The 14,680-nt window shown below is 45.5% G+C and overlaps 1 protein-coding gene across 3 annotated transcripts in view; it reads left to right on the top strand.

Moving 5' to 3' along the window:
- Positions 1 to 14,422, top strand: part of ITGA5 (integrin subunit alpha 5) — a 103,085-nt gene extending 88,663 nt beyond the window's left edge. For all 3 annotated transcript variants that reach the window (XM_089482554.1, XM_089482561.1, XM_089482567.1), the window contains 5 exons: positions 4,363 to 4,464; positions 6,547 to 6,660; positions 7,797 to 7,898; positions 9,723 to 9,845; positions 13,466 to 14,422. In XM_089482554.1, the coding sequence (XP_089338680.1) occupies positions 4,363 to 4,464; positions 6,547 to 6,660; positions 7,797 to 7,898; positions 9,723 to 9,845; positions 13,466 to 13,549 (525 nt within the window). In that variant the 3' untranslated portion in view covers positions 13,550 to 14,422. The remainder of the gene's footprint in view (positions 1 to 4,362; positions 4,465 to 6,546; positions 6,661 to 7,796; positions 7,899 to 9,722; positions 9,846 to 13,465) is intronic.
- Positions 14,423 to 14,680: the final 258 nt, after the last annotated feature.

The following is a 14,680-nucleotide window of genomic DNA, read 5'->3' as shown; positions in this document are numbered from 1 at the left end:
TGCCAAATGGATTTTTCAAGCAGGATAAAGGCCACACATTCATGATCCCTTGTAAGTAGAGCAGAAGTGCTTTGTAGGCATGTGGGACGGTAAGCCAGAAACTGCTTCTGTGTCACTGCCTTTCATCTTTCTTTTGAAAAGCGATTAGGCCCTGAGTAACACATGCTGAGGAAGAGGACAATAACTTCATTGGCAGAACCCCATGCTTTGCCCCTTCTTAAGCCTTTTCTTTTTATCTTTTACCCACATACTTGTTGCCATTTTTGTAACGTGCTTCATTATTTACATATAGATATTGTGTGTGTTTTAGTATGCAGTTAGTCACACACATTGCATATCTGTTCCTTGGTCCAATGTGTATCTTGTGAGAAGGGTGAATTGCCTGTGTGGGATCATTACAAATGAAATTGAAAATAAAACTGTCAGTATCTCAATGCCTGTATACCAAGCTATGATGTGACCATACCTGGGGCATTGTGCAGTTCTGGTCACCAGATCTCAGAAAGGACAGCATAGAACTTGAAGGGATCAACAAAAGAACCAAAGAATATGTGGTCACCAAAGCAAAGGAATGGGCAGGGTTTGTTCTTTAAAAGAGCGGTTGATTGCCAAAGGAAGAGACTGCTAAAAATTGTGTTTTAATGATGAAAGTTTCTCCTTTCTCCCATTCTTAGCAGAAAGGAGATACTAATTGCTGTTCATGATTGTAGCAACAGCTCTTCAGGAAGAATTAATTGACAGTTTTTGTTTTTAAAAATGTAAGACAGTCATCATGCCATATTTGCGGGTTTGATATTTGCGGATTTGATTAATATGTTCTTTCTAGGAATATCTACTCAGGGGTCGGCAACCTCCGGCCCGCGAGCCGGATGCGGCCTGCGGAGGCCTTTCGGCCGGCCCCTGCCTACTCCTGCCGCCACCACCGTCAATTGCGGCTTTTCGCCGCTCTGGGGCGCCGCCATTTTGTTTTTCAAAATGGCGGCGAAGTCTCGCGTGACCTTTCCTGTGGTCGCGCGACACTTTGCCGCCATTTTGAAAAACAAAATGGCAGCGGCATAGAGGCGAAGTCTCGCGCGACCACAGGAAAGGTCACGCGAGACTTCACCGCCATTGGCAGCGGCCTCTAGGAGGCCCGTTGCGGTGGCCGGGGCCCTGCAACAGGGCTCCAGCAGCAGCAGCGGGCCTCTGGGACTTTTTTGCTGGCCTCTGACGGGGCCTGGGGCCCCGTCAGTGGCCGGAAAAGAGGGGGAGGCCTCCAGCACTGGTGGCCCCCGACGGCTTTTTTGCCAGAGGAGGCCTCCAGCACTGGCGGCCCCCACCGGCTTTTTTGCCAGCCTCTGACGGGGCCTGGGGCTCCGTCAGGGGCCGGCAAAGAGGGGGAGGCCTCCAGCGCTGGCGGCCCCCACTGGCTTTTTTGCCGGCCTCTGACAGGGCCTGAGGCCCTGTCAGGGGCCGGCAAAGAGGGGGAGGCCTGGCTCCCAGAGGGTGGAAGCTCCGCCCCTGGCATGCAGCCCCATCCCCGGAGGGTGGAAGCTCCACCCTCCAGCTTCGGCCTCCCAGTTGTCTGAGGGACAGCAACCCAGCCCCCGGCTCAAAAAGGTTGCCTACCCCTGATCTACATGCTCCACTGCAACTCTATGGTCAACTTTAACTAAAAGTTTCACTGAAAGACCTAGAGATTCCTAGAGAGAATACTCTACTAGGCATTTGTAGCTCCTTCACTGCAGATCTAGGGTCAGTGTATGTTGGACATTGATCACAGAGTTGCATTGGAGGGGGACCTAGAGATTCCTAGAGAGGTGTCCTCTCAGGTAAAAACATGGTATTTTTGTTATTTGCGTTTTTTCCATATTCATGGGGGTCTTGTGCCCCTAACCCTAGCGAATATGGGGGAGCAAGTGTATTTTGTATGTAGTGTGATTGCTGTCTGGGGAATCCAGTTCCCATAGAATGATCTACAAGGTTTGACCAGAATAAAAGTGTCTTGTCACACCTGAAAGACTGAACATCAAGGTTAAGGAAAGCATGGCCCAAGGGCTCCAGGCCATTGAAGTTCCTTGATTCCCCAGAAATATTTGGGAAGAATCTAATTTATTATGTCTCATATGCCTTATGGTCACTTAATGATTCGGGGGAAGGCCTCTTGTAAGTCTGAAACAGATGGAGAACAGTGGCGTCATTAAGGTTGGCATCACCCAATGTAATAACTCATAGTGACACCCACTCTTCATTGACCTTCCTCCATACCACATCATATAGAATTCTTAATAATGTGGTTTGAAGAATTTTTTTAGAAAATAAAATGTTAATTAAAATTAATTAATATTCATTTAAAAATGAGCCTCACCCTGCTCCCACCGTCTCTTCCACTGAGCTCCAGTGTTTTAAACACAATAGTGTGTGAGTGAGTGTGTAGGTGCAGGTCCTGGATTTTCAATGGTTGTTCACCTAACATCTTCAGTGTGGCATAACCTTTTGTGGAATAATACTCATGATATCAGGTGCTTGAACCATTACCACTCACTTGGTAAATCTTTCCTGGGGATTAAAAACAGGAGAAATTGGAAGTGGGGGAGCTGATGTTACTGAAAAGGGAGGCCAGATGGGCCAGCCAAGAGAGGCATATGCTGTCACTATGCAGAGTACAAGTGCAAAACAGTTTCAGCCAAATGCTTCAATTTGCAGGTTGCAGGTCAGATAGTTTGTCTGTTTCTGTGTCTGTGTCTGTATCTTTGCCTAACATATAAAGCAGATGATGGGGGCCAGTCTCTATAACAAACCAGGTAGAGGAAGAAGAACTCTTGTAATCTCCCATTTTATCTCCATCTCCCGAAGGGATTTTCCCTTTTTAAAATTATTTTTTATTAAACCAAAGAAAATATTATCAGGGAATGAATAGAAACAGAAGAAAGGCTTAAAATGGGAAAGAAGAATATTAATACAGTATAAATATTAGTCAGGTCTTCCTTGTATTATAACTCTTCCACTGAGGCACACTTTTTTGCTAAATTTTATTTATATCAAGCCTCTTTCTAACTATGTATAAACCATATCTCTACTGCTTATTGCAAATCTTCTTATTGCTTTGTACAGAAGTATCGAATTTAGTAACCAAGGTGTTCAGTCTATTATAATAGTGTTATCTTCTCACCTCTCTTTCTAGTAATATGTAACTAATCTCCACTGTTCCTTAAGATACTTTCAATTAGTTTTTTTTAAATAATGGTAATTAATTTCTCGATTTACATCATGTCCATCAATTTAATCAACCGCTTGTCATATGTTGATATAGTTTGGATTTTTCAGTTTTTTGTGTAAACAATCCTTGCTGCAGTGATCATGTGTAATAACATTTTTTATGTTTTTTATTTGTTGTGTTTAGTGAGTTAAATTTTGGCTTCATTTCTGTGTTTAGTATTTTAATACTTGTCTTCTTATCTGGTATTTCTTGTCTTTCTTATATGACCACCATACGTGGTAGAAAGTTCCACATTGCTCCTTGCTTTTCCAACATTTTTTATTCTTGCTTTTTGTTGTTTTAGCCAATTTTGTCAGGATCATGTACCACCTGTGGAACATTTTATAATAATTTTCTTTTAAATCATTGCACAATGTAACTGTTAAATTTATATTCCAAGATTTTTCCCAATGGCCAACTTGGATTGCGTGTCCAACGTTTTGCATCCATTTGATTACACATTCTTTAATTGCTTCTTCTTCCATTTCATATTTCAATATACATTTGTATAGCTTAGTGCTCAGATGGTTGTCTTTTGTAATTATTCCATAGTCTGGTTAGGTATTCTTATTTTCAATACCTTCTAGTTTGATAATCAACTTAGTTTACTTTTTTCATAGAGATGTCTATAAGTGAACCATTGGCACTCTGTCTCATCCATTGATATTTCTTGTCTTTATTTTAGTCTTGGACTGTTGTTTTCTCAATGTTTTGTAGGTCAGTCATTCTGAGGTACTTTTCTTTCCATCCAGAGAGCGAGGTCTGAGAAGCAGGTCTGCCACTGAGAGGCCTTGCCCCCTTGTGTCTACCTAAGTTCCATCTAAAAAGCTGGTACTCAAAGAAAGAGCCCTGCTTGGCTTGGGCAAATATTATCCAGATAATTAATGCCACATTTAGATGTCTTGAATCCAAACCGAGAAAAGAAAAGTGGTAACATGTTTTTAATATATCACAAATGGGAAACAATAAAAAAAATCCTTCCAAGTTCTGCAAAAGACTAAAGAAAGTATGACTAGGCAGGGCAGGTAGTAAACTAGACACTAACTATTGAGAATTCATTTAGAAGGGTGTTATAAATAATATGCATTCTCTCTCCCCTGCCCTTTCTTTCTCTGGATATTCAGTTGGACCCGCCTCCAACATCTTTTCCTTGGCAAGAACAGCACTATGTCCAAAAGCAAGATGGAGGATGGATTAGTGGATCTGGAGGGCATGGCTTCAGTCTGGTAAGCCTACACTGGGATCGCTCCCTGCCATACCTGTTTCTGGTGCAGTCTTTCCCAGTTGGACACCCTAAGTCAGGGGTAGGCAACCTTTTTGAGCCGGGGGCCGGGTTGCTGTCCCTCAGACAACTGGGGGGCCGAAGCGGGGCGGGAGCTTCCACCCTCTGGAGGCGGGGCTGCATGCCAGGGGTGGAGCTTCCACCCTCTGGGGCGGGGCTTTCTCTGCTCCCTTTCCCAACCTCCAGCTGTCTGAGAGACAGCTAGAAGGGGGGGATTGGGAGAGGGGGTGACAGGCGTGCACCTGCTCCTCCTGCCCTTCCTTGGCCCCCAGCTGCCTCTCAGAGACAGCTGGGAACTAGTAAGGGCCCGTGAGGGGCAGGAGCAACAGGCGCGCGGCCCCTGCTCCTGTCCTCGGGGCTTTGCCAGGCCTGAGGTGTCTTCCGAAGGACACCTCAGGGCTGCCAAAGCCCCTCAGGGAGGAGGAGGTGTGTGCCTGCCCTCTCCTCCTCAGCCCCTTCCTTCGGCCGAACTGGCTCCAAGGGGCCCTTTCGGCCGAAGGGGACGGCCAAAACCATTCTCATTGTAAAAGCGGACCTTTTAGCATTGAAAGCACTGAAAATACACAGAAATGCACTTTGGAAAGTCACACTGTCTCACCTTCAGGAAGACTGCATGTCCCACAAACTGACATATAATCATCACTACCACTCTCATTGTAAAAGCAGACCTTTTAGCATTGAAAGCACTGAAAATACACAGAAATGCACTTTAGGAAAGTCACACTGTCTCACCTTCAGAAAGACTGCATGTCTTCATCCTCCTCCTCCTCCTTCCTTCCTCCTTCTTCCTCCTCTTCTTCATCCTTCCTCCTCCCTCCCTCCCTCCTCCTCCTGCTCCTTCTTTCCTCCTTCTTCCTCCTCTTCTTCATCTTTCCTCCTCCCTCCCTCCCTCCCTCCTCCTCCTGCTCCTTCCTTCCTCCCTCCTCCTCCTCCTCTTCCCCTGCGGACCCCCGCCTCCTTCTCCCCAGGCCCGCGGCCCCAGGGCTTCCCCCCACATCTTTGGGAGGGCAGAGGCCATCCCAGGGGGTGGGGGAAGGAGCGCTCCGGCGGCCCCAGGGTTTTCCCCCGCCTCCCTGGGAGGGCAGAGGCCGTCCCAGGGGGCGGGGGAAGGAGCGCTCCGGCGGTGGCAATCAGCAGCAGGGCTGGCTGGGGGTCGCTCCTATGGTGCCCGCGGGCCGGATCCGGCCCGCAGGCCGTAGGTTGCCGATGCCTGCCCTAGGTGGTGGATGATAGGAGTGGCAGTTTAAAACAGTGCTTCCTAAACTATATGATGTGATAATACCAATTTTCCCCCTTTTGTTACAGCTGTTTCTTCCTCTCACAGAAACTGTTCATGGATTATCACCTGACGGCTTTGTGGACTGGCACTGGTCCACAAGCCACTACTTTAAGTAGCACTAATCCAATGTTTCTGCAGGGCACCAAGTTGAGGAAGACACATTTCCCTTCTTCCACAGCTTTTGCTTGCATAATAATTTCACACTGTTGTTAAGTATTTTATACAGTCCGTCCTTGCCTTACGCGGGGGATCTGTTCTGGATCCCGCCGCGTAAGGCGAATTCCGCCTATGCTCGAGCCCCATTGGAAACAATGGGGCTCGTGCGCGGTGGCGCGGCATCACGGGAGCGTGCAGGGCGCAACAGACGCGCGCGCCCATTCAATTGAATGGGACGCGCCACCCCTTCTGCCCCGCGCGCCCCGCGGCTTGAGCGTGTATGCTCAAGGCCGCGTATGGCGCGCCCACGTATGGCGCAGGCGTGCTGTATAACCATTTTCCAAATGCGGTATTGTGTAAAGTCCTTAAGCTTGTTTCCAGATCAAATACTTATTTTCCTTAGAGGGAATAGCTTGGTCAAGGCAATACAGGACAAGCAAAATTTAAGCCTAGTCAGCTGATCTGGTTGTTACTCTGCAGTGCATACACTGGTTCAGTCAGTTGATGTGCTCACAGCCATTCTTTGAAGAAGGTCCTGTCACTGGTTGTGTAACTCACTTTAATGTCTGCTGTTCCTTCTTGCAATTGCAGGAATGTAAAGAGGGGGAATGTTTCCAGGTACGCTGCCACACAGGGGCACTACAACGGCAGGAAAGCATCAGTTTGCGCCTCTACTTTCGTGTCTGGTCCAAGAGCTTCCAGCAGGTGAGCTCAAAACCTGCCTGATGATTGCTTACCATCAGTTTTTTTTTAATTTGCAAGCTTAATTCTGGAATCAAGAAACCATTTGGGCATTGTGTGTATTAAAGTCAGAGGGAGAGGGAGGGAGAGATAGAGAGATCCTGCATACATACATTTATACATACATTCATACACACACACACACACACTCCTGGCATTCATAGTAGAGGGAGTATTGCCCTCAGTTGTCTATCAGCTCATCCATGGGGGGCCTATTCACACTACACAACTATAGCATTATGGTTCCATTTTAGCTATCCTGGCTATCTCCTGTGGAATTCTGGGGTTTGTAGTTTGGTTGGAGGCAACAGAGGAGCACCCTAGCTGAGGGTTATAAAGGCTCCTTCTTTAACTGTCAATCCCAAGATTTCATAGAATGCTGCCATGGCAATTAAAGTGGGACCATTGTGCTATGAATGTTTAGTGGGAATGAGCCCCTGGGGAGCACCTTCTTTTCTCCACTTTCCTGGCTTCCTTCTTCTCTAACTTTGGTCCACACATGAGATTTGGAGCCTTGGTGGTGTAGTGGTTCAGTGGTGGTACTGCAACCACAAGGTTGTGAGTTTGATCCCAGATATTTTTTTTCTAAGATTCTCCTTCCCTCCCATATCTTCTTGTTTCTCATTCTTTAGATTCTTAGGAAAGAAAATGAATGAGAGAGCATGTAAGGTGGTAGTAATTTTAAGAATATGTGGGATGGTGATATTAAGATCATAGCTTCACATGTACACATGCGTGTGTGCATGTGCACACACGTACACACACACAGTTTCTATCTCATGCTCAGACACATCCTCTCAATTCACACATATACTTGGTTTTCCTGCTAGTCTCTCACTTGTTCTCCAAGTAATGGTAGTAACATCTGGTACAAAAAGGAATGGAAGATGCCATGGGTGGCATGATTCACTTCTTTTTTTCAAGTTTCAAAGTGAAAATGAAAAAAGGTGAAACTTTGGTGAGAAATTGAGTGAGAGAGATGTGTTAGATGCTACACTAAGACTCTTTAGAGTCTGCTCACCTCAAACATAGCTGTCTGTCCTGGGCTCTTTGTGAAGCAATCCCTTAATCTGCCTTTTCTTCACTTTTTGCTGTTACAGAAAGAGAATCATCCTCACATCATCCAGTGTGAAGCAGTCTATCATGTACAGAAAGTACCTTACCACATCCAACCTGAAGAGCAGCCCTCTGCCAGCCTGAAGGTGAGCATTCATTAGTAATTGGTAATAGTAAGATAAGATGAAAATCAAATGAGATAAATTAGATAACGATTAGTAGTAAAATATTACTAATAGTGGTAGGATGATAAAAGTGATGGTGATGGTGATGATGTGTAGTAGCATCAGCAGCAGTAGTAACAATATACTAGTAGGTTTAAAAAAATTAGTAGTGGTAATTATTATTGACTATCAAAGTCAGAAACATCCATATCATAGTATTTCCACTTTCTTTGAATCAGTGGTTCCCAACCTTCCTTATGCCGCGACCCTTTAATACAGTTCTTCATGTTGTGGTGACCCAAAGCCATTAAATTATTTTCGTTGGTACTTCATAACTGTAATTAAATAGGTGTTTTCCAATGGTCTTAGGCAACCCCCATGAAAGGGTCATTCGACCCCCAAAGGGGTCCCGACCCACAGGTTGGGAACCACTGCTTTGGATGGTTGTGAATGCTAGACAATGAAGAAGCCTGACAGGAAGAGAAACTATTTGAAATGTGGTGATGGAGGAGATGAATAATAATAATAAAAATAATAAATTATTTATTTATAGCCCGCCCAATCACAAAGAATCCGGGCAGGTTACAGGAATAAAAGTGTATACAGAATACAATTAAAACATTCGACATTAGCCCCTTTCCAATCCCCAATCCCCCTCTCTCCCTCCATGATGGGAGATGGCAGTGGTTGCCATGGAGGAAGGGCTCAGTCTCTTAAGGGTGCAATAGACTGCCAAAATGACAAATAAAGGGGTCCAAGGTCAAAATGCTGAACTCTCACTGAAAGGCAGAATGACTAAACTGAGGCTATCATACTTGGGATATATTGTAAGACTACTTGTCTGATTAGAAACAACACTAATTCTGGAAAAAGCAAAAGGCAGTAGGAAAAGAGGGAGACCACACCACACGTAGATTGATTCAATTTCCCAAAAGGAAACATTACAATATCTAGGGCTACTTGGTATTGAAAGAAGGGTAATAATGTATGAGAGGGCAGGATATCAAAGTGCATAAAATGATATGTGATGTGAAAAAAGTGGATAGGGAGACATTTTCCTAGATGACTCAGTGTTGTCCAATGAAGCGCAACAGGGAGATATTTGGGCCACCATTTACGGTTAAATGATAGAGTCTACTACCACAAGATGTACTGATTTAGATAGCTTTTAAAGGCGATGAGTCAAATTCATGGAGGACAAGAATATTTGCCTTTTTTTTTTGGCCTCAAATTTGGCTTTTTTTGGGGGGGGGGCACATGTTGGCCCAATTTGGAGGAAACTGGCAGGATCACTGACATTTTGTAGTTGCCCACCCTTGAACTGGGCCTCTCCACCCTGGTGAGCAGGAGTGTGTGTGTGGGGGGGAATGTGTGCTGTGGCCCGCTTGGTTTCCCATGGATTTCCCATTGGTTGCAGTAGGAAAAAGGACGATGTGTTACAGAGATGGGCCTTTAGTGGGATGCAAAGGGTTCTTCTTATAATTGCCTTGCTGCCTATTGCCAAGGTACTTGTAGCTCAGTGTTCTGATTTTAACAACAGCTGGACAGCCAGCCAGCTGTGCCTCGTACAGCCTAGCCAGGAAGCATGAAACCATACTTCGTTCTTGGTCCAAGAACCCTTAGTCTGCATAGAGAAGACTGATTTAACTTTCCTGACTAACAGTGTTGCCAGATAGACTGTCCTCAAGATACAAAACAGATTAAGGCTTTTATGTGGGTCTCTTCCAATGTAGCAAGACCATACTTGGCTCCATAGTGGCCTATGATTAGTACCAGGCCTTAGCTGTGCTTCCTTTCTCTCGGCAGGTGTCAACGTCACTGCACTGGGCCAAGGGAGAGACCAGCCAGGGGGTTCCTCTCTGGATCATCATCTTAGCCATTCTGATTGGACTCCTGCTCCTGGCACTCCTGATCTATGTACTATACAAGGTGAGATAGCTGATTGGGGAGCAATCCCACGAAGAGGGAGGGGTGCACATTCATGTTTGCAGTGAAGGGTTTAGAATCTCTGAAATGCTAGGTGCGAGTAGGACTGCAACATTTGTGTATATCAGAAAGGATGGTTGCTCCAATGTTCTCTGGCAGATTTAGCTGAGAATCATCAGCCAGAATTCTCTATTGAAGTCTACTTTGCATTACTTTACATGTACTTAGTTACATAGCAGAGAGGCTAAGGAACCCTATTAGTGAATTGCAAAGAAACATACTAGGACACTGTTGCACCTCAGTCCCATGCATTGGTTCCCATTGTGCATTGGTCCCAATGATCATCAAATCCCAATGCACATCAGTCCCATTATGTATCTAGTCTTGTTGAGTATCAGTTCCCCATGCATATTGTAATAATAATAATAATAATAATAATAATAATAATTTGTGTTTCCCTGCCTCTCCCAGTGGACTGAAGCGGGGTTACAGACTATTAAAATCAATACATGTAACACTCTTATAAAAACATAAAAAATATTACATCAACAGTCATCAATACAACAGTACAAGAATCCACCAAGCATCCAGCATCCAGGGGCAAGGCAGAATATCGTTGTTAGCAGGGATATTGGTCTTCATTCTTCGGGGGGGAAAGCTTGACAAAAGAGTACCGTTTTAAGTCTCTTTTTAAATGTTTCCAAGGGGGTCATGAGATGGAGCTCCTCAGGTATTATTATTATTATTATTAACCTTTATTTATAAAGCGCTGTAAATTTACACAGCGCTGTACATACGGTAGGCTATTCCAGATCCGCGGGGCCATTATAGTAAAGGCCTTTTGGGATGAGGAAACGTATTTGGAAGATGGTGTTTCCAATAAGTTCTTATCAGATGTTCTGAGTGTGCAGGTGGATCATACAAGGAGATGCGGTCCCTCAAGTCACTCAGGCCCAAGCCATGTAGGGCTTTATAGGTGATAACCAACACCTTGTACTGTGCCCGGAAGCGAATAGGAAGCCAATGAAGATCTCTCAAGATAGGTGTTATATGGTCAAACCTAGAGGCACCAGTGACCAATCTGGCTGCCATATTTTGTACTAACTGTAGCTTCCGGACTTGAGACAAGGGTAGCCCCATGTAGAGCGCATTACAGAAATCTAGACGAGAGGTTACCAGAGCATGTACCACTGTTTCAAGGTCCCTTTGGCCCAGGTAGGGTCGCAGTTGGTGTATCAACCAAAGTTGATAGCAAGCACTTCTGGCCGTCGCATCTACCTGAGATGTCAATTGCAGAGACGAGTCCAGAAGTACTCCTAATCTGTGAACTTTGTCCTTCAGGGAAAGTGTGACCCCCGTCCAGGACAGGTTGGCAAATTTCCTTCCTTAGACCCACAGAACCTATCACAACTACTGTTTTCTGAGTTTGTTTTCCCTCATCCAGCCCATTACCTACTCCAGGCAGGCATTCAGAGGAGAGATGCCATCCTTAGTCCCTGTATCAGTCAGAGACATAGAGAAACATATTTGGGTGTCATCAGCATACTGATAACACCGCACGCCATGTCTCTGGATGATCTCTCTCAGCAGTTTCATGTAAATGTTGAACAGCATGGGGGACAGAATAGCTCCTTGAGGGACACCAGATGTCAGTTCCCTCTTAGAGGAGCAAGTGTCCCCCAGCTTCACCATCTGGAATCTGCCAGAGAGGTAGGATCAGAACCACTGGAGCGCAGTGCCCCCGATACCCAAGTCCCTCAGGCGTTCCAGAAGGATACCGTGGTCAATGGTATCGAAAGCCGTTGAGATGTCCAAAAGGACCAACAAGGTCACACTTCCCCTGTCGATGCCCAGACGGAGATCATTGTCGCAAGCGACTATGGCAGACTCAACTCCCTATCCCACTCTGAAGCCGGTTTGAAATGGGTCCAGATAATCGGTTTCAGCCAAGACTGCTTGGAGTTGGAAGGCGACCACTCTTTCGATCACCTTACCTAAGAATGGCAACAAAGAGACCGGTCTATAATTATTTCTCACCAGGGGGTCCAGGGAGGGTTTCTTGAGCAAAGGTTTAACTATTACTAATTTCAAATTCGATGGAAATTTACCCTCCCTGAAGGATGCATTAATTAAGAGTTGTAATAATAATGTTACTGCATCACTACCCTGGGCGGTCAACCAAGAAGGACAGGGATCGAGAGAGCACGTTGTCTTCTTAACACTTCCAAGAAGCTTGTCCACTTCATTGGTATGTACAAACTCAAAGTGATCCAGTTTAATAGAGTCCACGGAAGCTCTGGATACCTCTCTTATTGTTTCTGTTGTAATGCCAGTGTCAAGATCAGCCCTTATCCGAGAGATTTTTTCTGCAAAAAAGTTGTTAAAATCATCACAGCAGGCCTTAGTTGGTTCTAAAATAGGGTTCAGAGTGGGAGGAAGCTGAGTCAGTAATAACAGACTTTGCAAAACTACTCAGTACTATTTCCTACAGATGTAAATCCACTTACGATGATGTCAGTCCCCAAGTGAATTCTGGCCATCTTCTTTTTCTACCCAAAAGCCCATACTTCTAGACTTCATGGTTAGAGAGAAAGATAGAAAAGAATAAGAGTTATAATGCAACCTGAAGAACCAGAAGAAAGCTTTGCAGTTTCCCAAGGATTGATCATGGGGTGGAGTTTCTGCTCTCCTCAATGGCTTCCAGTCTTCTCTGGGTTCTACACCTGTTCTTTTCTAGTTCTGCACCAACACACATTTTGAGACAGAGGTCCATCCAAATTTGCCATCACCTGGATACTCAACACAGAGGGAACAATGTACCTCTGTGATCTGTTTATTTCAAAACATAAGTTTGCTGTATTCTCATATTTCAGACTCATTGGATACTTAAAATTGCAGTGTGCAAAGAAGTACAACCATGAACTGAGGTATACACATAATGGCCAGAATTCTGTTAGGAACATACAGATGCTTAAGTGCCCCTTACACATGCAGATGTCCTGTTTGGGCATTGCTGGGTTTGTTGTTCCCTGCTTCCCTGTGCAGCGCCCAAAGATGTTCTGCTTTGACTTGGCAAAAAGCTGCTGAAACCAGCCCACACAGCCATTCTGTGCTTTATTGGGAGTGGACAGGATGAGAGAAGTGTCTGTCTGTGTCCCTCAGCCAGGCATACCTATTAGAGGAATGCTGAGGGACCTCACCAGATCTCAGCGCTGATGTCATCACTTTATTATGATTTATTCTGAATGTAGATTTTGGCATGGGGTGGAAGGCAAGGCGGTTCTGCCTTTTTGATATGTTTGTACCTTGTACAAAACCCTGAAACCTCTCCCTCTTTAATATATGAAATTTTCTTGTCTTCAAGGATTTGGAGGCAAGATCTATGAAATTGTGTTAGTAATAACACATGCTGGAAGGATGGCATTGCCCTTCCCAAGCATTTTGTGACATAGGCAGAATTTTCTGGGGTTGTCCCCTTTTGCCCCACGTTGTAATGTGAGGAACTTAATCTAGAAGGGTTTTTGCACAAGAGCTGTTTAATTTCAATGAGGTTTGCTCTAGAGACAATCACAGGATGTTTTTCTCCATGTAGACCTTGACCACCTCTCTATTTCCTTACACAGCTGGGCTTCTTCAAACGCTCTCTTCCTTACGGCACGGCCATGGAGAAGGCTCAGCTGAAGCCACAAGCAGCGTCAGAGGCCTAGCATGTCCAGCATTGCCCTCTGCATATGTGTGTTGTCGCTGCTGCCCTGCAGAGGGGCACCAGTATCGTCTGCCATGAGCACTGGGGAGGGGAGCACAGCCAACACCAGCAGGGCATAGAAAGGGCAGGGCCACAGAGGCTGAGCCCCCCAATGGACTGCCACAAAGACCAGTGTGCCAGGCACCTCTCCCCCTCACTGAAAGAGGTTGTAGGCTCGAGGCTCAGTGCCCTCTCTTCCCCATTCCTTGGGACTTGGATCCTACAAACACGTCGTGCCCTCACTGAGATTGGCAGCAGCCTTTGCTCCCAGTCAAAGGGAATACTTGAAGCCGCTGGAGCGGCCGGTGCTGGCCTGATCTCAGGCTCCCTCTGTCAAGCTTCCTGTTCCGTCCATCTGTGGGGAAAGGAGTGTCGTCCTGGACAATTTCCAAGCTGTCAAATCTTCTCTGAAAAGCTTGGTCAAAAGGAAGATGCTGTTGAAGAAGAAAAGCACAATCGCCTCCCAAGTCCAGCCCTTTCCCTTCCACAGGCCGGAATGGAAGGTCCTGGGCTTTCACTTCCAGTTGTCCCCTGGCCTGCTTCCTGGGGAGAATGACGTGGGACACAGACTTAAGCTGGGAAAGCCGGATGCTCCTGTAATGCCAAAGATTTGCCACGTTGGGAAGCCAAGCCATCGCCCGGTGTCGGCCCGGACTTGCCGACAGTCTTCGCACTGATCTCCGGAAACTGCTAGAGATTTTATTTTTCAGATGCCACTTTAATTAAAAAGGAAGAAGAAGAAATGAGGAAGCTGCTGCCGCCTCCTAATAGCAGAGACAGGGGTTGCTGTTTTAATTTAAATTGTCCAATGTGCAATAAATGCTTCCATATTTTCCATGCTGTCAATAATTTGATTTGTAATGCCTCTAGCCTTTTATTAAATATTAACAAGAAGAGGAAGGGTATGGATGAGAGGATGTTTGTTCCTGTTGGTGTATAATAAATCTTTGGAGTGAAGTCAGATAAAGGGAAATATTAACAAGGAGCACTGCCCAAAAGGAGGTATTGAAAGATAAAGGAAGCACTCATGGGCTTCTTTTGGGAGCCTAGAAGGAAGGAGGAAATTTTAGGCAGCTCCATATGTTTTTCCTGC

This window comes from Sceloporus occidentalis, unplaced genomic scaffold (genome assembly GCF_023333645.1).
Source record: "Sceloporus occidentalis isolate IW3139 unplaced genomic scaffold, rSceOcc1.0.p SCAF_1, whole genome shotgun sequence".
NCBI lineage: Eukaryota > Metazoa > Chordata > Lepidosauria > Squamata > Phrynosomatidae > Sceloporus > Sceloporus occidentalis.
Note: the sequence above shows the minus strand (reverse complement) of the source record. Positions and strands in the feature narration are given on the sequence as shown.